This window comes from Neodiprion pinetum, chromosome 1, assembly GCF_021155775.2.
Source record: "Neodiprion pinetum isolate iyNeoPine1 chromosome 1, iyNeoPine1.2, whole genome shotgun sequence".
In the NCBI taxonomy this organism is placed as follows: Eukaryota; Metazoa; Arthropoda; class Insecta; order Hymenoptera; family Diprionidae; genus Neodiprion; species Neodiprion pinetum.
In genome coordinates, this window is record NC_060232.1 from 1,937,819 (window position 1) to 1,954,526 (window position 16,708).

Here is a 16,708-nt window from a genome sequence, read left to right on the forward strand (position 1 = left end):
TACAAACGTGAGAAATCAACTAAATGCGATCTTCCACGTTCATATTGTGACAGAACCTTTCTTTTAACCTAAAAAAAACTTGTTCTCCAACTATTTTTTTCCGAAAAACCCATGGTACATGGTGGAGGGGTAAACGAGGCAGACTTTTTAGCCAACGGTGTAACAGATTCGCGGCACGAAAACCGGCTGAGAAAAGGACACGTCCATTTTCGCTCTATCCATCCGGCTTAAACGTCACGCGAAAGTTGACTCGATTTTCTAGCCGACATCGATCACGTGCAGCGTCTGTGTCTTCGGTCAGCACCGACCAATCGTCACCCTCCCACCTTTTCCTGAACAAACCCTGCCCACCTGTACCCAGCATCCCCCTTTCGCCCCATAGCCGGGGGGCACCAGATGCGCGCTTCGTTCCGCCCCTGTAAAAGAGCGAGCGCGCGGCTGTGAGCTCATTCATTTCCAACCACCTGCTCGTCGAAGAAGCACCCCGAGTATCGAAGCTGGTACCACGAGTCGCAACCCCGAAGAGAACGACGAGCCTCTCAGTATCAGTGCGAATTTTCACCCACCTCCCCCATCCTTGAACGAATTCGCGCCTCCCCGAAGAATCATGAAGACGTCGATCCTCACAACGGCTTCCTCTCGACCCTTCGTCGGCGTCGTTATACTCGTCGTTTTATGCTTCGCGATTGAAGTCTCCGCCAAACGTGAGTCGAAATTTATTCATATTCTCCGATTATTCGCCACTATGTTCTTTTTTTTTTTTTATTTTTCACTTCTTTCGGTCGATTGTTTGCATTTTCTGCGGGTGACGTTCTGTTATTTTTTTTTTTTCTTACTCCGCTTCCTTCTTTAATGTTACACTATCTATTCAGAAATTAGGTATATTGAAGTCGAGAATATTTATCATACGCTCGATTGTTAATCCATGTACCGTTGAAAGTTTTTGTTCACGTTATGTGTGATTTGTAATATAAGTTTATTATACGGACTTGTCCTAATTTCATTCGACGTTTGTAGAAATTTAGACAAATTCACGGTCTCGCTAAGAAAATTTTCACGAATGCGTCTCGCGGACTCGAATTAAATCGAGAAAATTGCGGGTTTTTTTTACCGGATCGCACGTGAAATTTGACGTGAAAAGTAGTATTGAAATTTTTAATAGCGCGTAGAAATTTTTCTTCCGCTCTTGATTTAAGAATCTGTACCGTTTTATTAAAGCTTTCGTTCTGGTATCACCTGGGAATTATTTTTCTTCGGCTACGTTGTGTTAATAGGGGTGGTATCACCCTTTACCGCTTCATTTTCAAGTTCCCTTGATGCGAAAAGTTTTGCTAATAATCGACGCCTATATGCGACTGAAAGATGTTAAATTCATTTCTCTGTTGCACTTTGAAATTTGAAAAATGATCTACAACTGTTCAACTTTCCGCTCATTTTATTCGCAACGACGTTTCCGAACACTCGTCACACGATAACTTCTAACCTGTTTTAAAAATTTTTTTGTCTTTATTTCACCTAGTGAACAACGTTTCAACGACGCGAAACGTGCAAGCTCGTCGAGAATTCTGTTAGATGTTAAAAGTGTCGCAGGTTTAACAATTTGTAACGATGTGAATTTTTCAAATTTTAATGCACCAAACAAGGGTAAAACTGATATTTTATATTCAAATATTTAAAATAGAATTTGATACGCGTAAATTTAAGTCAGACTGCAAGTCTGGACCGATTTTATGTCTTTGTACCACGACAAATTTTCATTGTTAGCTTGAGCTGTTTCCGCTCGCACGTCGGTTAAACTTAAGTTTATAAAAGTCTTCGATCGATCACTCGGCGTATCATACTTTTTTCCGCATAAAACGACCATCTTTTTGTACTATATATATATATACATGTGTATAAATGTATCACGTATTCAAGTATCACGTAAAGTACAACACGGTAATGGTTCGTAAATTCTGACAAGTGCCAGAAAGTTTGACGACTAGAAAGGTCTACAAAATTCCAGGTGTATTACATACGCAGTAACCTAACTGAGAATTGATTAACACACCGTGAGCTGGCGACTCGTTGTTTCAAGGCTTCGGCAAATGCACTTATTCTACGTATATCTCTAGTTTTTCTTCTTTTTTCATTCTTCTTGTCGTTATTTCAAGCAACGTTCGCGATTCCTGGCTACCGAGTTTCGGTCTCTACCGCTTTATTGCCTGATGATAATTGGACAAAGAAAAAAGAGGACACTCGCGGTTTGATTTCCCGGGGCAATCACGCGGATTGATTTTTATCTAGATATTATTTTCCGCCAAAGCAGTTTACTTACTCCCGCATTTGTTTCTCTCTGTCGACCTGCAGCTTCGAAGCTCACGTCTCGAGGCGGGTGAATTTTTCATTTTCTTTGAAACGGTACGTAATTTCGTAGCTTTTTGTAAAATTGTATTATAAGTGTGTTGAGTGTATACATATATATTTTCTTTTCTTCCCTCTTTGCCCCGTGTTCGTTTATTTCTCGGTCCTTCGTAAACCCTCGTTCTTTTAATTATCTTAACAACCTCTGCACTGTATAATATACGATTATACACAGGTATAATATACACGTGTGTACGTAGACGCCTACAGTACCACTAAATATGTGTGCAAGAAAGTAGGGGAAATCGGACGCGCACGTGGCACGGAAATTCAAATCAACCCAAGGAATTAGTTTTCTCTCTGAATGTATCCCGATCCACACCGATTCCACGCGGGATGATAAAAGTTTCCAAGTTATTGTGTATAACTTGTATAATGTATACAGGATGAAAAAATAATCAAAGAAACAAATGAGAAATATCGGATTTGTTATACGTGTTTATGAAAACATTGTGCTGAATAAAAAAAAAATAAATAAAAAATAAAAATAAAAATATCGCACAGCCAATTCAAAATTTGCATTTATCCGATAGGGATACGAAATTCTCTGAACTAATCTGTTGGAAATAAATCACTCGTGGCGCGGGTGAAATATAACTCAACCGAAATAATATTGTAACGATTGCAAAGAAATTATCGTTCGATCGAAACGCCCAAAAACGATAATTCGTTTGGTATCTGATTTTAATTATATGTATACCTACGTACATCAATTCGCTTGCGCTTGACATATCGCTCAGCGGCAGATACCGCAAATTGCGACCTGCAGCGTGGCATGTATATTATATACATATACTAATTATATATTATCGCGTGCAATGTATAAGAAATTTTAAAATTTGATCCGTGGCTTGGACCGGATTTGAATTCTGAATGGCTTTGAATGGCTGGGTGAAAAAGATCACTGATTGTAAGACGTTGTCGTAACTGCCCGTTAGGAAATACAAGCGAACTTTTACTCTTTTCACTCGGGAGGAATGCGTAATTTTAATTAAAAGGAATCAAAAAAAAAAAAAAAAAGTAGGTTGGAAAAAAAGGAAACGCAGGTGAAACCAGACGTCACGCCTCGCCTGAGAGATTGAATTTTCAATCCAGGAACCCTTCTCATATTACAGATAACTTCCGTACCGAATAGTTATCTGCGTATGAGCCAAGTAGTCGTAGAAATTCCAAGAGGATACGTAAATCGCTGTGATTTGCTTTACGAATCGAAAAAAAAAAATAATCAGAACATTCTGGAAAGTTGTTTGGGAGTAAAACATCGCTTGTGTTTATTCTCTCTTTCCTCGGTGCCAAAGTTTGTGTGAAACTCTTTTCGCGCTTTGCCGAGCGTATAAAAGCTCGATTATTCATTGTTCATACACAGCTGTCAGCAAGCACTCGGAGCGACTTGACGCAGAATTTGCTTTAAACGCATTTCAGCTATTGTTGCCTGAAATGGCGATACAAAATTACATCACGACTTCGCCATAAGCTTTCAGCGAAAGCCGTTTAACTCGGCAGAAAACCGCCGCGCTCGCATATTTCCTCGGTAACGAATTCACTTGCGTATACGTATAATACCGTGTTTATTCCGCCCACTTCCCTCCGTTCGCGTCCTTCTTAATCAACGCATTATAACGCTTTTATACATTCGTCCCTCGATTCATCGTCGTTCGGCTGCTTCTATTATTATATTACAACGTAACGGTTAATGTCGAATCGATAAATCAACGATCACCTAATCCGGGAATACTTGATAATAATTAGTCCGCTGTTCGAGGGGAAAATTCGGGAAATTCGACCCGCCCCGTTCGCATTAAATCTGACGAAGGTTGCTCCGAAGCCAACCGACAAGGACTGCGCTCTCGGCCTTTTAATTTTAACCTTTTCGCACGCTAAAACGAGTTTAAAAAAAAAAAAAAATTCTGAAAGCCCTTATGCCGGCAGAGTGCGTGTATCGTTATTATTATCGTTCTTGCGTGAACAGCTTATATTTTTCCAAAACAGTTTCAATATTCACCCTCGTGTCATATTTACGCCTTCACTATCACGTACCTACTCGGCGATAAATTTGAATTCACCGCTTGCTCAGGATCACCGAGATGTTCGAACGGAGAGAAATACACCGCCTGTTGTTCACAATTCCAACGCCCGAATCGTCCCGGGAAGTATAAATTATGATCAAACAGAAATACTCGCTGTACGCGATATCTGGAAGCCTTTCACGGCCCGACCGCAGCTGCTTTTGTATTCGTGTACGTTTCAATGCTCTGGTCAGGAACCGGACGCAGGATATTGCCAACGCGTTCGATATTGTCATTACTCAACTTTCCGAAAAAAAAACAAAAAAAAAAAAAAAACATCCTGATACGGATCGAAAGTTAAAGAGTATATGATACCAATATAACGTCGTGTTACGGTCACATTCAAGAGAAACTCGAAGGCGACGTATTGATTGAGAATTCTTGAAATTATAGAAAATTTGAAGAGTTCGTGGAATTAATGATACGACAGGACAAAGTTTTTTCCGTAAACTTTAAGAGACGACAAGCCTGCAAGGCATTTTTATCCGTCTATTATTTGAACCAAAGTCAATGCAATGCATCAATATGGTGGAAAAAGTTGACACGTTTTTGAAAGAATTTCACAATGTGTTGATAAAAATGAGCTTTCGCTCAATTTTAAATAAAATTTATTGAACGGTAATCCAGGTGAGAAGAATTTGATTTTGTTGTCCGTATGCAGTTTCGTGTCACATAAGTATGCAAATTCATGGCGAATCGTATCTCTTCTTTTTTTATTAAAGTATGGGGAGAGGCTTACATAGTGAAATGGAATAAAAAAGAGGAAATAAAAAATTTCGATTGAGCGGTAACCCGGGTTCTTTACATGTAAAGTAGGTATCTCGTTTGCCTTTGCCTTGGAAAAAAAAAATGACGGGGAAATCTTGGGACAGCCACCTTTTCATAAATTCGAACGATTCCTCCGGGAACTGTTTAAAAATTAAAAAAACGTTTCCGAGTTAGCCTGGCCAATTTTGTGCATTTTACAAAAACCCAAAAACGTACAATCGCTTTTAAAAATGTTGTGAACGAGTGGAAAAAAGCCAAGCCTATCCGGCTGCTTTTCAACTTTAACACTTCTAAATTATAACCGACGTACAATTTGCTGCGGAAATGTCTCTGCTAAACTTTGGAAAGTTGAAAAGTAACGAATGAACGGTGAACTCGCCGTGGGAAATTACTGTTCGTCAACAGATGTCTGCGGTGTAACGAAACCGCAAGTTTTCCGCGCAAATTCACACACTCGCAATCAGATATATGCGTATTTGCAGCTGCATGCAACTGTTTCCGCGGTTGCGGCATGTGAATTTGCAAATATACGCGTACACTGTGCCTATGCCTGTGTGCGCGGAAAGCTCTTAACGCCAGAGCGGAAACTTGTTGCTCGTCACGAAAACCCGATAACATTCGCTGCTGCTACAGCCTTCGGGCAAATGAACTCGATTTGTCTTTTTTTTTTTTTGCACGGATAGATAATAACATTCGGAGACAGTGTTTATTTACGTACGTATGTAGATTCGTAGTACTGATTTTACTCACTTGTTGTATTTACTAATCATTTTCATTCATGCTGTGAAATTGTATACCTTGGGTAAAATTTGACGAAAAAGAAAACTACAAAAAAAAAAAAAGAAAAAATCATAAAAATTGGCGTACCGTGATTTGACAGGATACAACGTGAGAATCGAAGCTACGTGTTTTCGGTCTCTCATCCGTTCGCCAAAAAATTCGCGTTACAGAATGAAAGAATCGCAGCCAGGCGGAAAAATTGTGTAAATTTTGGTGGAAAACGGTGCTCGGATTGCGGGTGAAACTATCATGCCCTGGGAGTGGGAGATAATGACAAGCCGAGATTCACATCCCTATCCAAATCAATGCTTAGCCTGAGGGGTTCAGAAGCCGGCTTAGAGGGCGGTGTAAGAAATCGTTTGCCCTTTACCTTTCTTCCTTATTATTCCCTCTTTCTTCTCACCTGAGCAAATATTTGGCACTCTATTTTATAGACCCGGCATCCCGACGGGAAGAAAAAAATAAAAAAAAAAAAAAAAAAAGAGCAAAGAACGTAGCAAGGGTGAAAGTTTTTGCATATAAATATAGCAATAAAATATCCCACGTATAAATGACCCGATTTATACAACGTACGTATCCCACTCGGGAATATTTTCACCATCCCTACTCCCGGGAAGTTACAAAAAGAGTTTGCACCCGTAACAACGAGGATAAGCCGCGGTGCTCGAATTTCTGCCCGAGTTACGCTTGTTGGCCAAAATACAACCTGATTCTGGATCTTGCTTTCCGATCACGTAATTTCGCACACACGGAATCCCACAGCTTCGTTACACCATTTGCAAAAGCCCGTGTCGACCTCTGTCCATGAGTCTCACTGGAATCACGCGCAATAATTTTCACCCTCTTGAGATTCGGAATGCGGAAAACCGGCCGCTGCTCTCCAAACTCGACGAACTGACCGACGTGTACGAGGACGACGTACACCGTCGCAATTTTGTCAATTGTTGTTAACTTGCATCCTCGGAATTTGACTACCCAGAACCGCGACTTCGGTGTCCAGTTGGCACGTTGCGATAACGCAGCTTTGAGCCATTCGATACACTTGCGGAAGTTTGTGGGTACACTGTCGAAAAGCGAGTGGCCGTGGTTTGCTTTCCGTTTTCCGCGGTCACTCTTTATCGCAAATCTGGTGTATGTATAAAATCATGTATTTTTTTGCATGCATTTATGAAAAAAATTATTTACAATTTTTTTTTTTTTCTAATTTGTCAAGAAACACATCGTGGCACTTGAATTATTAATTCTTCCCCGACGTTTATATTCAACTCAAAGATAAGGATCCGTAACGTAACGGTATATCAAACGGGAATCATAATCTTCTGAATTAAAAGTTCATATTAAATTATAACTGTTCTATGAGGAAAAAGTCGTCAGACACGCTGCTGAAACATCAGTCGGAGACTTGATGTTACAAGTGTGGGTTTTCTTTGTGACGCAAATTGATATTATGATCGATGTAAGCGATAAAAAAAATGTATTCACGATACTTCGTAAATTTAAAAATTTGTACAAAAGTGAAAAATCACCTGAGCGTGCTATTCGACGTAACGTAAAACCCTCATTGTTCGATAGAACCTTTCCTTTAGCCTGAACAAACTCTTTAGGAGGTGGCGTGGTGAAAAATGTCAGATTATTTTTTTCTGAAACACCTAACAATTATATACCGAGAACGTCGGTTTGCATAATAATCAGCTTCCCGACGAAACCTGAGCTTTGTCAAATCAAACGGGCTTTATCGGTTGGCTGAAATATGTTGCAAGCTGGATTATCGTGATATCGGTAATGTCGATATTCAGAATGACACGGATCTATACCACGCGTTACATCGAACGTATCACGCGAATTTGATCGGATTTCTTGACGCAGGTGAAATTTCGACGAGGCGACGCCGTGAGAATTGGACGAATAAATTTCCGAATGATTGACGAAGGGTTGGCGTGTATAATTTCGTACGATGGGAAAAAATCGCAGGACTTTGACGGCGGCTTGTTCGGAGAAAATTTGTGAAATCGAGGTGTCTTTTCACGCCTTATTTCTTCGCCTCTGCGACGCGAATCTTGCAACGCGACGAACGGGAATCGCGGGGATAAGAAAAACGAGAAAACGGTGCGCGTCCAACGGAAATATTATAATACACGGCATGGAATAATTAACGATTCGTTTCATACTCTTGGCGGTTGAAGGAACTGGTAATTTCCGCCTTTTCGGTTTTCACTGCTTTACAACGTGTCAGGCCAACTTTCTTGCACGTCATTTTCATTATTTCTTACTCATCTCTCTTCACTCGGAAACCCCACGATTCCTTAAAAGAAAGTAAAAACGTACGCTTCAGAGAGTGAGAATAAAATTAGCAAAGATGAAAAAATTTGCTTATACATTCCGACCGTAGATATAAATATACAGTGTAGCGCGGGTAGTTGGTCACGGGAAATGAGCGGGGTAACGAACGGTGGCGTTGAAGCGGACATTTTTTAAGACATTCACTTTTTTTAATTACTTTGAAAAGCAGCGCAAGAACCCTGTACGACCCTTTTAAAATTTCACCCTCCAGACTTCGCTTTTAATCTCAGTTTAAATACAAATATTACGTGCAATGGAAACAAATTTTTTCTCCCCGCGCAAAGTGATAGAAGCGGCGATAATCTCGTGGTATTTTTACTTCTACTTTATCGTTTTTCTTACTTTATTTTCTCTAACAGCAGTCGAATAATTCGCCGATCAAATCACAGACGCTTCGAGTACGCGACGGCGCAAGATTCACGCAACGACGGACACGCGCAAAAATACATTCGAAGATCAAGTCGATCCGGAGATGTTTCAGGTTCGTCGATGTGCCGAGAATTAGTTCGATCGTCCGTGTGATAGTCCCGGGATAGCCAATCTCATCTTCGAGGGTTGATTGATCGGGTAAACACCTGCTGCTGCCATCGCCGCTCGTCCAGAAGTCGATGTTTGACACAGCGATATGCTCACTTTTGCCGTAATTGCCGAAGAGCAGAAGGCACTGAAAGTTGGTAACCAGGGACTCGCATTTCCTCGACGTTAAATCAAATTTACCTACCCGCGCAGTCAATTTGCCAAATATAATCAACACCGACTAACTTTTCGATCGATATTATGACGCGATGGCGGGGAATCCCCTGTCTCACGGCTGCGAGTTCGACGTTGTTGCACGACAAACAATACGAGAAATTAATAAATAGTTTGGCCTGTGCAGGTAGCTTTCTTTTTTTATTTTCACTACCAACATTAAGTAGGAATTATTATGACGTTTTACGCCGAGTGGATCAATTTTCTTTTGTACACGCGTACGTATACCTATACAGCGAGAAACTTCCTCCGACGTTTCGAGTTAATTAAGACACGGAGCTCACGACTTTTATTTATTGCGCGAAATTGAATGCTCGTAAATATGTAGACAAGGGAATCCGAGTGACCGTCGTCGTCAGATCGCCCTGTTATTTATTTATACATACATACCTGCACGATGTACCTAACAACGTCACGGAGATAATTTTCGCATCTCTTCCCCAGAGGGCGGAAATTGATTTTCAAATATACAGAGAGGGTGTATTATTACCGAATCTCGTTGATTAATTAAAGCCTCTCGGATCGCAGCCGATTAGCCGCGTTAGACGTTTGCAAGTGCCAAGTTAATGCGACTTTTCGCCTTCGTTCGAAATTCAAATTTCCCCGATCAACTTATACTCGTTTGATGAAAATCAAACTTGGGAGAAACATGAAAGTTTCGAATGGTCCGAAACCCGTCGCTCAAAGTTCCGAAAGGATAAAATGTTCGAAGGGCGTAACTCCGACGAGTCGAAGTTTACAACGTGCGAAAATGAGAAAATTTAAAAATCAGAAACGTCGAAATAGTGAATAATCCGAGCTGAGTGAAACTTCACCGCTTTGATCTTTCTTTGTTTTGGATTTTCGATATTTTTACTCTCGGAATCCTGTTCATTCTGATTTTTTACACTCGTTCGTTGAGTAAACTACGCCGTGTGAGTATGTTTCACTTTTCAGAATGTTGCGCTGTCGGAACTTTGCTCTATCGTAACTTGAATTGTCGGAATCTTTTTGTTTCAGCAAGGTTGAGCAAAATTTGATTTTCCTCACTTCGAGTTGTCAAATTCGAAATTTCAACACGCCCCGCTCTCTCATATCCCAGACGCATACGTAAGGCGACAAAAGTGTCACACAAGTCTGCTTTATCGCGCACTTACGAGTCGACACGGTGCTACAAACTGCCAAGTAATCCACAACAAGACTTGTAAATCCAATCCGTGATCCCTCGACGCGACCCTTTATCTCAGTCAATATCCGAAAGTGCAACTTTCCGCGATATCCCAGCGACGCTTCGTTATCCTCGCAATCTTCTTAGACGAGAGTGCGACACTTCGCGTTCAAATCCACCGTCGTTATTCATTAATTTCAAAATATTTGCCTCTCTCTGCGGTAAGTGAAACTTCGGCAGGGCAATCGGTCATCAATATTCACGACGTCAAGTTTCCAGCAGTATAATTCCATCAGTTGTGGAAATCCGGAGTCGCGGTTGGTTCGCACCCTTTCCGCGTGGCTCGCTGTTGACAGGGGACAAATTGACCTAACTTAATTCCGGTCCGGTGTGTGAAATTTTCGAGACATTAGTCGTCGTCCGACGTTATCTGTCCGGAATTTTTCTCGCTTGTATACCCATCGATCCGCTTATCGTTGATAATCACCCTCGGGGAGCGATTAATCGCACAATAGCCGCGTCGTCTGCCGATCGATACGCGGTAATTCAATCATTCGACGTTTCGACCCGGGACAATTTCAGGCTACGCGTTTTCGATGAAATTATGCACGTCCCTTGGTGCGAAAATTATTTTCTCACTCCCCTCTCCCCCACCAATGCAACGAGCCTCTATATCATCTTGTTCTTTCGCGTAATTGGGGATTACGAATAATTGAAATATGCTGTCTTAGCTACGGCTGCAGGATCCGGGTGAAATTAGTTATTTCTCGTTGAACGTGAACGTGCGACGTCGATCGGCACGTCTCAATAACCGTCCTCGTTCTATCTCGGGTATCAATGTTTTGCCATTTGAAAATGCAGCCGCAATTGGCTTTTCCTTTCTCTCCGTTCTATTGTCAACCTCAGCCCTGTGAAATCGGAAACTAGTACATGGCCGCATTGTGTTCTCTCTGCGTTTCTCGGGATCTTGTCACGACGGCATGAAAGAGGTCCGAAAAGCTTCCATCGTTCTACATTCATCCTCTCGATACCCTTGTTATTTTTGGATCGGAACTGGAGCGACGCTTATTTCATTATTACAGGGCTTTCCGAACGCTTCGCGAGGCAGCTGATTGCAGGCTTTGCATTTCAAGTTTCATTTCTTGAATTTTTTTTTTCTAAGATTTTATAATCAAACGATCGTAGACGGGTCGTCATATCGATCAAGATCGTCGATTTATTATCAAACTTCTGCCGGTCTTGTGGATTTTTACCAACATTGCAGGCCAAGATCGACGATTTCATCCTGATCTTTTTTTCCCCCACTTACGGTTTTTCAAAAGCTTCCAAAATATTCAGGTAATAAGTTTCAAGTGCTTAATTGATATTCCAATAGTTCGCATTACGATTACTTTCGATTAGTTGATCGGTAGTGATTGTTAAACAACGAAAAATTCCCGGGTCACCGATAAGTGAGAATTTCATGTTGGCCGAACGAATATCCTTGACCTATAAGCAATATATTTATTTCCGTTCTCGCGAATGAGAAACGAGCGGGAGGCTCGACCAGGTCGTCCAATAAGGAAATTGATTCCATAAACGTAGGAATTAATGTCTTCGGTTTGCTTTTAATGCGCTTTATTCTCCTGTTGTAGGTACAGGTATAATATGTATATATTAATGTTTGTGTTCTCGACTTCCGCCCTGCGGCTCGGAAAGCCGCGCGTGCTGTCTGCGGGGTTTCACGTTGTCGATAGTTTATTTTCAGTCCGTACATATATATTATTTACAGATTTTAACCTTGTAAATACCGGCAAAATTATGCGGTAAACGAAAGCAGGATACTTTTTATGGGAGAATCTCGTATTCATGGGGGTCGGAATAAAAAGAAGAATGATCGGGAGGATCGGAGGGGAAGAGGGAACGAGCTTAATTCACTTACACACGCACACAAATAGCACATAGCGTATATAAGAGGTCATGGCATGTTTTTTGCGAGAGTTAAACCGTTTTCACCTTTTTTTTTTACATTAAATATTCCCTCGCAAATATTCGTGGGTTAATATAATTCTCGGCCCCATGCAGGAAGAGTTGAACAAAAGGCCCTGCCTTTTTGATTAATATAACGATATAATTTCAACGGGATAATATCTTTCTCTCCGGCTATATATATATATATATATATAGCTATATATATATATATATACACGTATGTGTATGCACATAGAAAGAAAAATGTACATATTTTGACTGATATTTTTCATTCTCTCTGCATTGTTGTTTTTCGTATAGCCACTTCTTTCAACACTGGGTCATTCAACGCGGAAAAATGGCCGGATTCTTGTATTGCGAATTTTTTCCGCCGGACGCGAGGGCTTGAGGCTAAGCTTTTTTTAGAACCCGGATAATTCACACCGAAGCGCTGCAGCGTTTTACTAGCATCGTCACATGAACCTAAAAAAAATACAAAGAAAAAAGAAGGAAAATGTTGCCACTGCACTGAAACTGTGACATAAAACCTGAAGCCGAGCGAAGGGTGTACTCCATTTTATCGTAAATTGCTTTCAAACTTAAACTATATAATTGCGATATACTTACATTGTAAAAGCTTAGGCATCGGTCGGTTAATCCAGGATAAATCTGCAGCTGCAGGCACCCTAAATTCGTTGATTACGATGCAATCTTTCGAGCGGATGATTCAATGAACGAAGGAAGAAACTGCAGGTGTAGGCTTTGGCTTTAACGCAGAAACTTGCAAGCTTGACGTTTCAAGGGTGCGGAATCCGAGGTGACTAGTCGACGTTAGATTGTAACGTTTAAAATATCTTGTTTATCTTGTTTATCTTTCTTTCTACATCTGCAGCCGCGAGAAATGTCTGATTATGTTGTATTCGTCGATCAGACTAGCCGACGGTGAATCGATCCATTTCTGGTAAATCCCTTACTCCGAAGTTGAAATTTTTCAGGGGTTTCGTCTTCGCTGTTTTTCGCAGAGCTTCTACGTCAGGCCGTGAAAAAATGAACTCGTTTCACGAGGCTTGTGTTACATACTTACGGTTGTGTACGTTTGACGCAATTATGACGCACAAGAGAAACCGATTCAGCGTGTGAAGCAACGCGAGGTGAATCGAACATACATACGCGGTTAGTTTGGCAAATGAGAGGCGAGGGTTGCGCAATGATCGTGGCGTACGAGAGAGGCGATTAGGGGCTTGAAAAAATACCGCTTTACCTGGAAATTTTCACTCTCCTGACAATTTTCAACGTAGAAAGTTCTTCTTTTACGCGCCTATAGTTTCTTCTCTCCGTTTTTGCGCCCCGGCTACTCACAGAGCGTTAACGAATATTCAAATTACATAATTTTCGCAAATTGCCTCATGATTCGCGTAATTACATGCGATGAAACAATAATACCGTACGTTTTCAATATCGCGAACCTCGCTGTTCGGGGGAAATTTGGCGTAACGGCTCGGCGAATGGAAAATAAACAGAACACGGCCCAACGATCCGTAGGAGGAACGTGTTCGTACGGAAATGTATTGGCATCTTGAAACAAAGCTTCTAACGAACCCGCTCCACGGTTCACGACATTCCATTTTCCTTCGCGCGCTTTGAAAAACCCGTAATTCGGACCATTTTGTCAATTCAGGTGTGCCGTTTATTTGGACGCCGCGTTATCGCGCTCGTTTAATTTACTCCGAGAACGAGCGCTGGAAGACTTTTGTAGTAAAAGCTTGAAACGGAAGCGGACGTCGTTGTGCTCGACGTTTAATTAGCACACGTCTAATTATTATTTAGCGTGTATTGTCCATCATTATCGTCATTTAACAGGACGTACACCCCCCGCCATTACGTGGTTAATATTAATTAAGATTGCACATTCCATTGTACGCTGGAAGCGATTATCGCGGGTAACTAAACAGTAGCAACTGCAGTTAAACTCGCGATGAACAAAGCAGCGGATCAAGTACACCGGCATTATTAACGACGTTCAAATATGCACCGTGCAAAATACAACGCACAAGCTGATTATACCCGAATAACGTCGGTGATCTTTCGTAACGAGGTCGTATCATGACGCACTCGACGACCAGATATCGCAGTTGCATTGAATAATTAAATTTATACTCCCGTGCATATAACAACATTGGCATACATTGTCGGAACGAAAATTCATTGACCGTTATTCGTCGACTCTTTGAAATGATTAATCCAGCTTTATTCGACGCGAAATAATTCCTCGTTACCGCTAATTCTACGAAACAACAGGACTATCTCGTTTAAGGTGTTTAAGGGCCGATGATTCCAAAAAAATTCACATGTATTCAGAAAAACCAATGAATTCATTATGTATGAATTAAAAAAAAAAATATTTCACCAGAGATCCGTTACGCAAATTTTTGTTCAAATAATTTACCGACAACTTTTTGGCATTATTGTTATTCGAAACGAATTATTTTTATCAACTTGTCGAAATGTTCAACATTCTCACCGAGGGTCACTTTTTGTTGGGAACATACGTCCCTTAACACCTTAATATTCGACACCAACTGATCAACTTGTGCAATTCCTCGAAAAGTCTTGTTCCTTACTTCAGGGGGCTGCTCGGCTTTCGGCCACTCCTGCTTCGGAGGCCACGGGAAGAGGTCAGGATCCTCCGACCGGATCGACGACGGTCTTCAGGAAAACATGAACTCGGGTCTGAATCAGGAAGGCCAGGAGTACGAGAGCCCGAGAGGAGGTGGGGAAATCCTGTTAGCCGACGCTGGTCAGGTTTACCAGGATCGTCCGATGCCCCGTTTCCAGCCTCCGCAGGTCCTCGGTCCGCAGGAGCAGCATCCCCGCTACAATCTCTCTCCGTTCATCAGGCAATGGGTGGGTTCTCGCCGAATTTCATCAGCCTTGCTTCGTCCCCGATTCTTCCTTATTCTATGCATTGATTGATTCATTCATCCCGTAGCTGGCCTCCTACCGCAGTGGAAACTCCGCCGACTACGAGGCGAACTAGGATTCGAGATATCCGAACACCGACCACCAAGTCGTTGACAGCGTTACGATTATTTAAGGATAACACGACAAGGAATATAGCGATGGTACTATTGATAAAGAAGTTATTGGTCTTTTATTGTTACACATTTCCTGACACCTTATTACGCAGTTCCAACGGACCACTCAACAACCAGTGCCGCGCTATTCAATCTGCCCAATTGGTCCGGAGAATTGACTCGGTGTTAATTGGCTGAAAGTCGACCGTTTAGAATGGCTGATTGAAACAGGCTGCCTCAACCGGTTGTCCTGTTAATCGCTCGACTGTTTCAACAAGTCTAGGCCAGTCGAATCTGCAGTTGAATTGTGCAGTACTGTTATATTCAATATCAAATATTCACTGTCGCGGTTACGCTAATTAACATGCCAATCTTTCCGTTTTCAATCGATCCTCGCGCGTGTGTATTATTTCGGAGGGAAATGAGAGGCCGATTATTATAGGTACAGAGGCTGGCGGCTTTTCCAGGACTATGCTCCGAATATAACGCTTCGGCAATTTAATCCGACGAGGTGCAAAGTCAGAGCACACCTGTCTTTGAAATTTTTACCAATTTGGCAAGTCAATTTTCCGTTTTATTTCTGACAGTGAAATTCTCGATCGGTTTACGAAAGTGTTAAATCCCTCGAATCCGGTCACAACGAGTCACGAAATACCTTCCCGCACACCGCGTTACCAATCCAACGGAGACTTCTACACGGTTTCTATCGCGGCTTATCAAAATAATATTATCTACGTCTTTGATGGGCCCTTGGACTAAATTCACCATGTTCAAAGGAATGTTATAAGAATATTACTAAAATAATGTTGTATCAGCAATGTTGTGTAAGATATGCATGTATACCTTATACGCATCGTGTACATACGTATCTTGATTGGATATAGGATTAACGTTGGAGAAGAAAAGAACTATTATTAATAATAATAATAATAATAATAATGATAATAATAATAATAATAATAATAATAATAATAATAATAATATTACTAATAATCTCAATGGCGATGACGGTGATGGAAAAATAAAAAGAAATAAAATAATAATAAATGATAGTATTTATAAAATGCAATTCGCTTGCATGTATATTTTATTCCCCGGATATATGCAATTATCGTTACTGTGCAATAATGAGTATCAGTGTAATTCACGTTATGTATCGAATGTTACGTACAAAAGGATGAAAAAAAAGGGAAAACAAGAAGGCAAGACGAAATAAATATTATATAGTGTCTAATATATCAGTTAGAGATACGTATGAGGTTCGTTTCAAGTCAAATAAAAATGAAAATTATACGACAACTACATTTACTCATACAAGTTCAGATCATTTCCCAGTGATGATGTAACATTCCGGCAGTTGTTGCAATGGATTTTAGTAATCAGTGAAACGTCTGGTAATGTAGCAAAAGATACGTTTACGTAAACGGAGC

The 16,708-nt window shown here is 41.0% G+C and overlaps 2 protein-coding genes across 2 annotated transcripts in view; one reads left to right on the forward strand and one right to left on the reverse strand.

Moving 5' to 3' along the window:
• LOC124224972 (phospholipase A2 A2-actitoxin-Ucs2a) overlaps positions 1–13,906 on the reverse strand; it is a 33,232-nt gene extending 19,326 nt beyond the window's left edge. The window contains exon 1 of the mRNA XM_046637304.2: positions 12,832–13,906. Coding sequence (XP_046493260.1) covers positions 12,832–12,850 — 19 coding nt within the window. The 5' untranslated portion in view covers positions 12,851–13,906. The remainder of the gene's footprint in view (positions 1–12,831) is intronic.
• Positions 454–16,564, forward strand: LOC124224976 (neuropeptide CCHamide-2). The gene is made up of 3 exons (XM_046637311.2): positions 454–704; positions 14,831–15,108; positions 15,194–16,564. The coding sequence occupies exons 1-3, from the start codon at positions 608–610 to the stop codon at positions 15,239–15,241; spliced, it is 423 nt and encodes a 140-aa protein (XP_046493267.1). The 5' UTR covers positions 454–607; the 3' UTR covers positions 15,242–16,564.
• The last annotated feature ends 144 nt before the right edge of the window (positions 16,565–16,708 follow it).

Excerpts from the sequence above, each read along its gene's own strand:
- LOC124224976 (XM_046637311.2), top strand. The coding sequence starts at position 608 with ATGAAGACGTCGATCCTCACAACGGCTTCCTCTCGACCCTTCGTCGGC. Across the intron at positions 705-14,830 it reads GATTGAAGTCTCCGCCAAAC|GGGGCTGCTCGGCTTTCGGC; the intron begins GTGAGTCGAAAT and ends TCCTTACTTCAG. Across the intron at positions 15,109-15,193 it reads CTCCGTTCATCAGGCAATGG|CTGGCCTCCTACCGCAGTGG; the intron begins GTGGGTTCTCGC and ends TTCATCCCGTAG.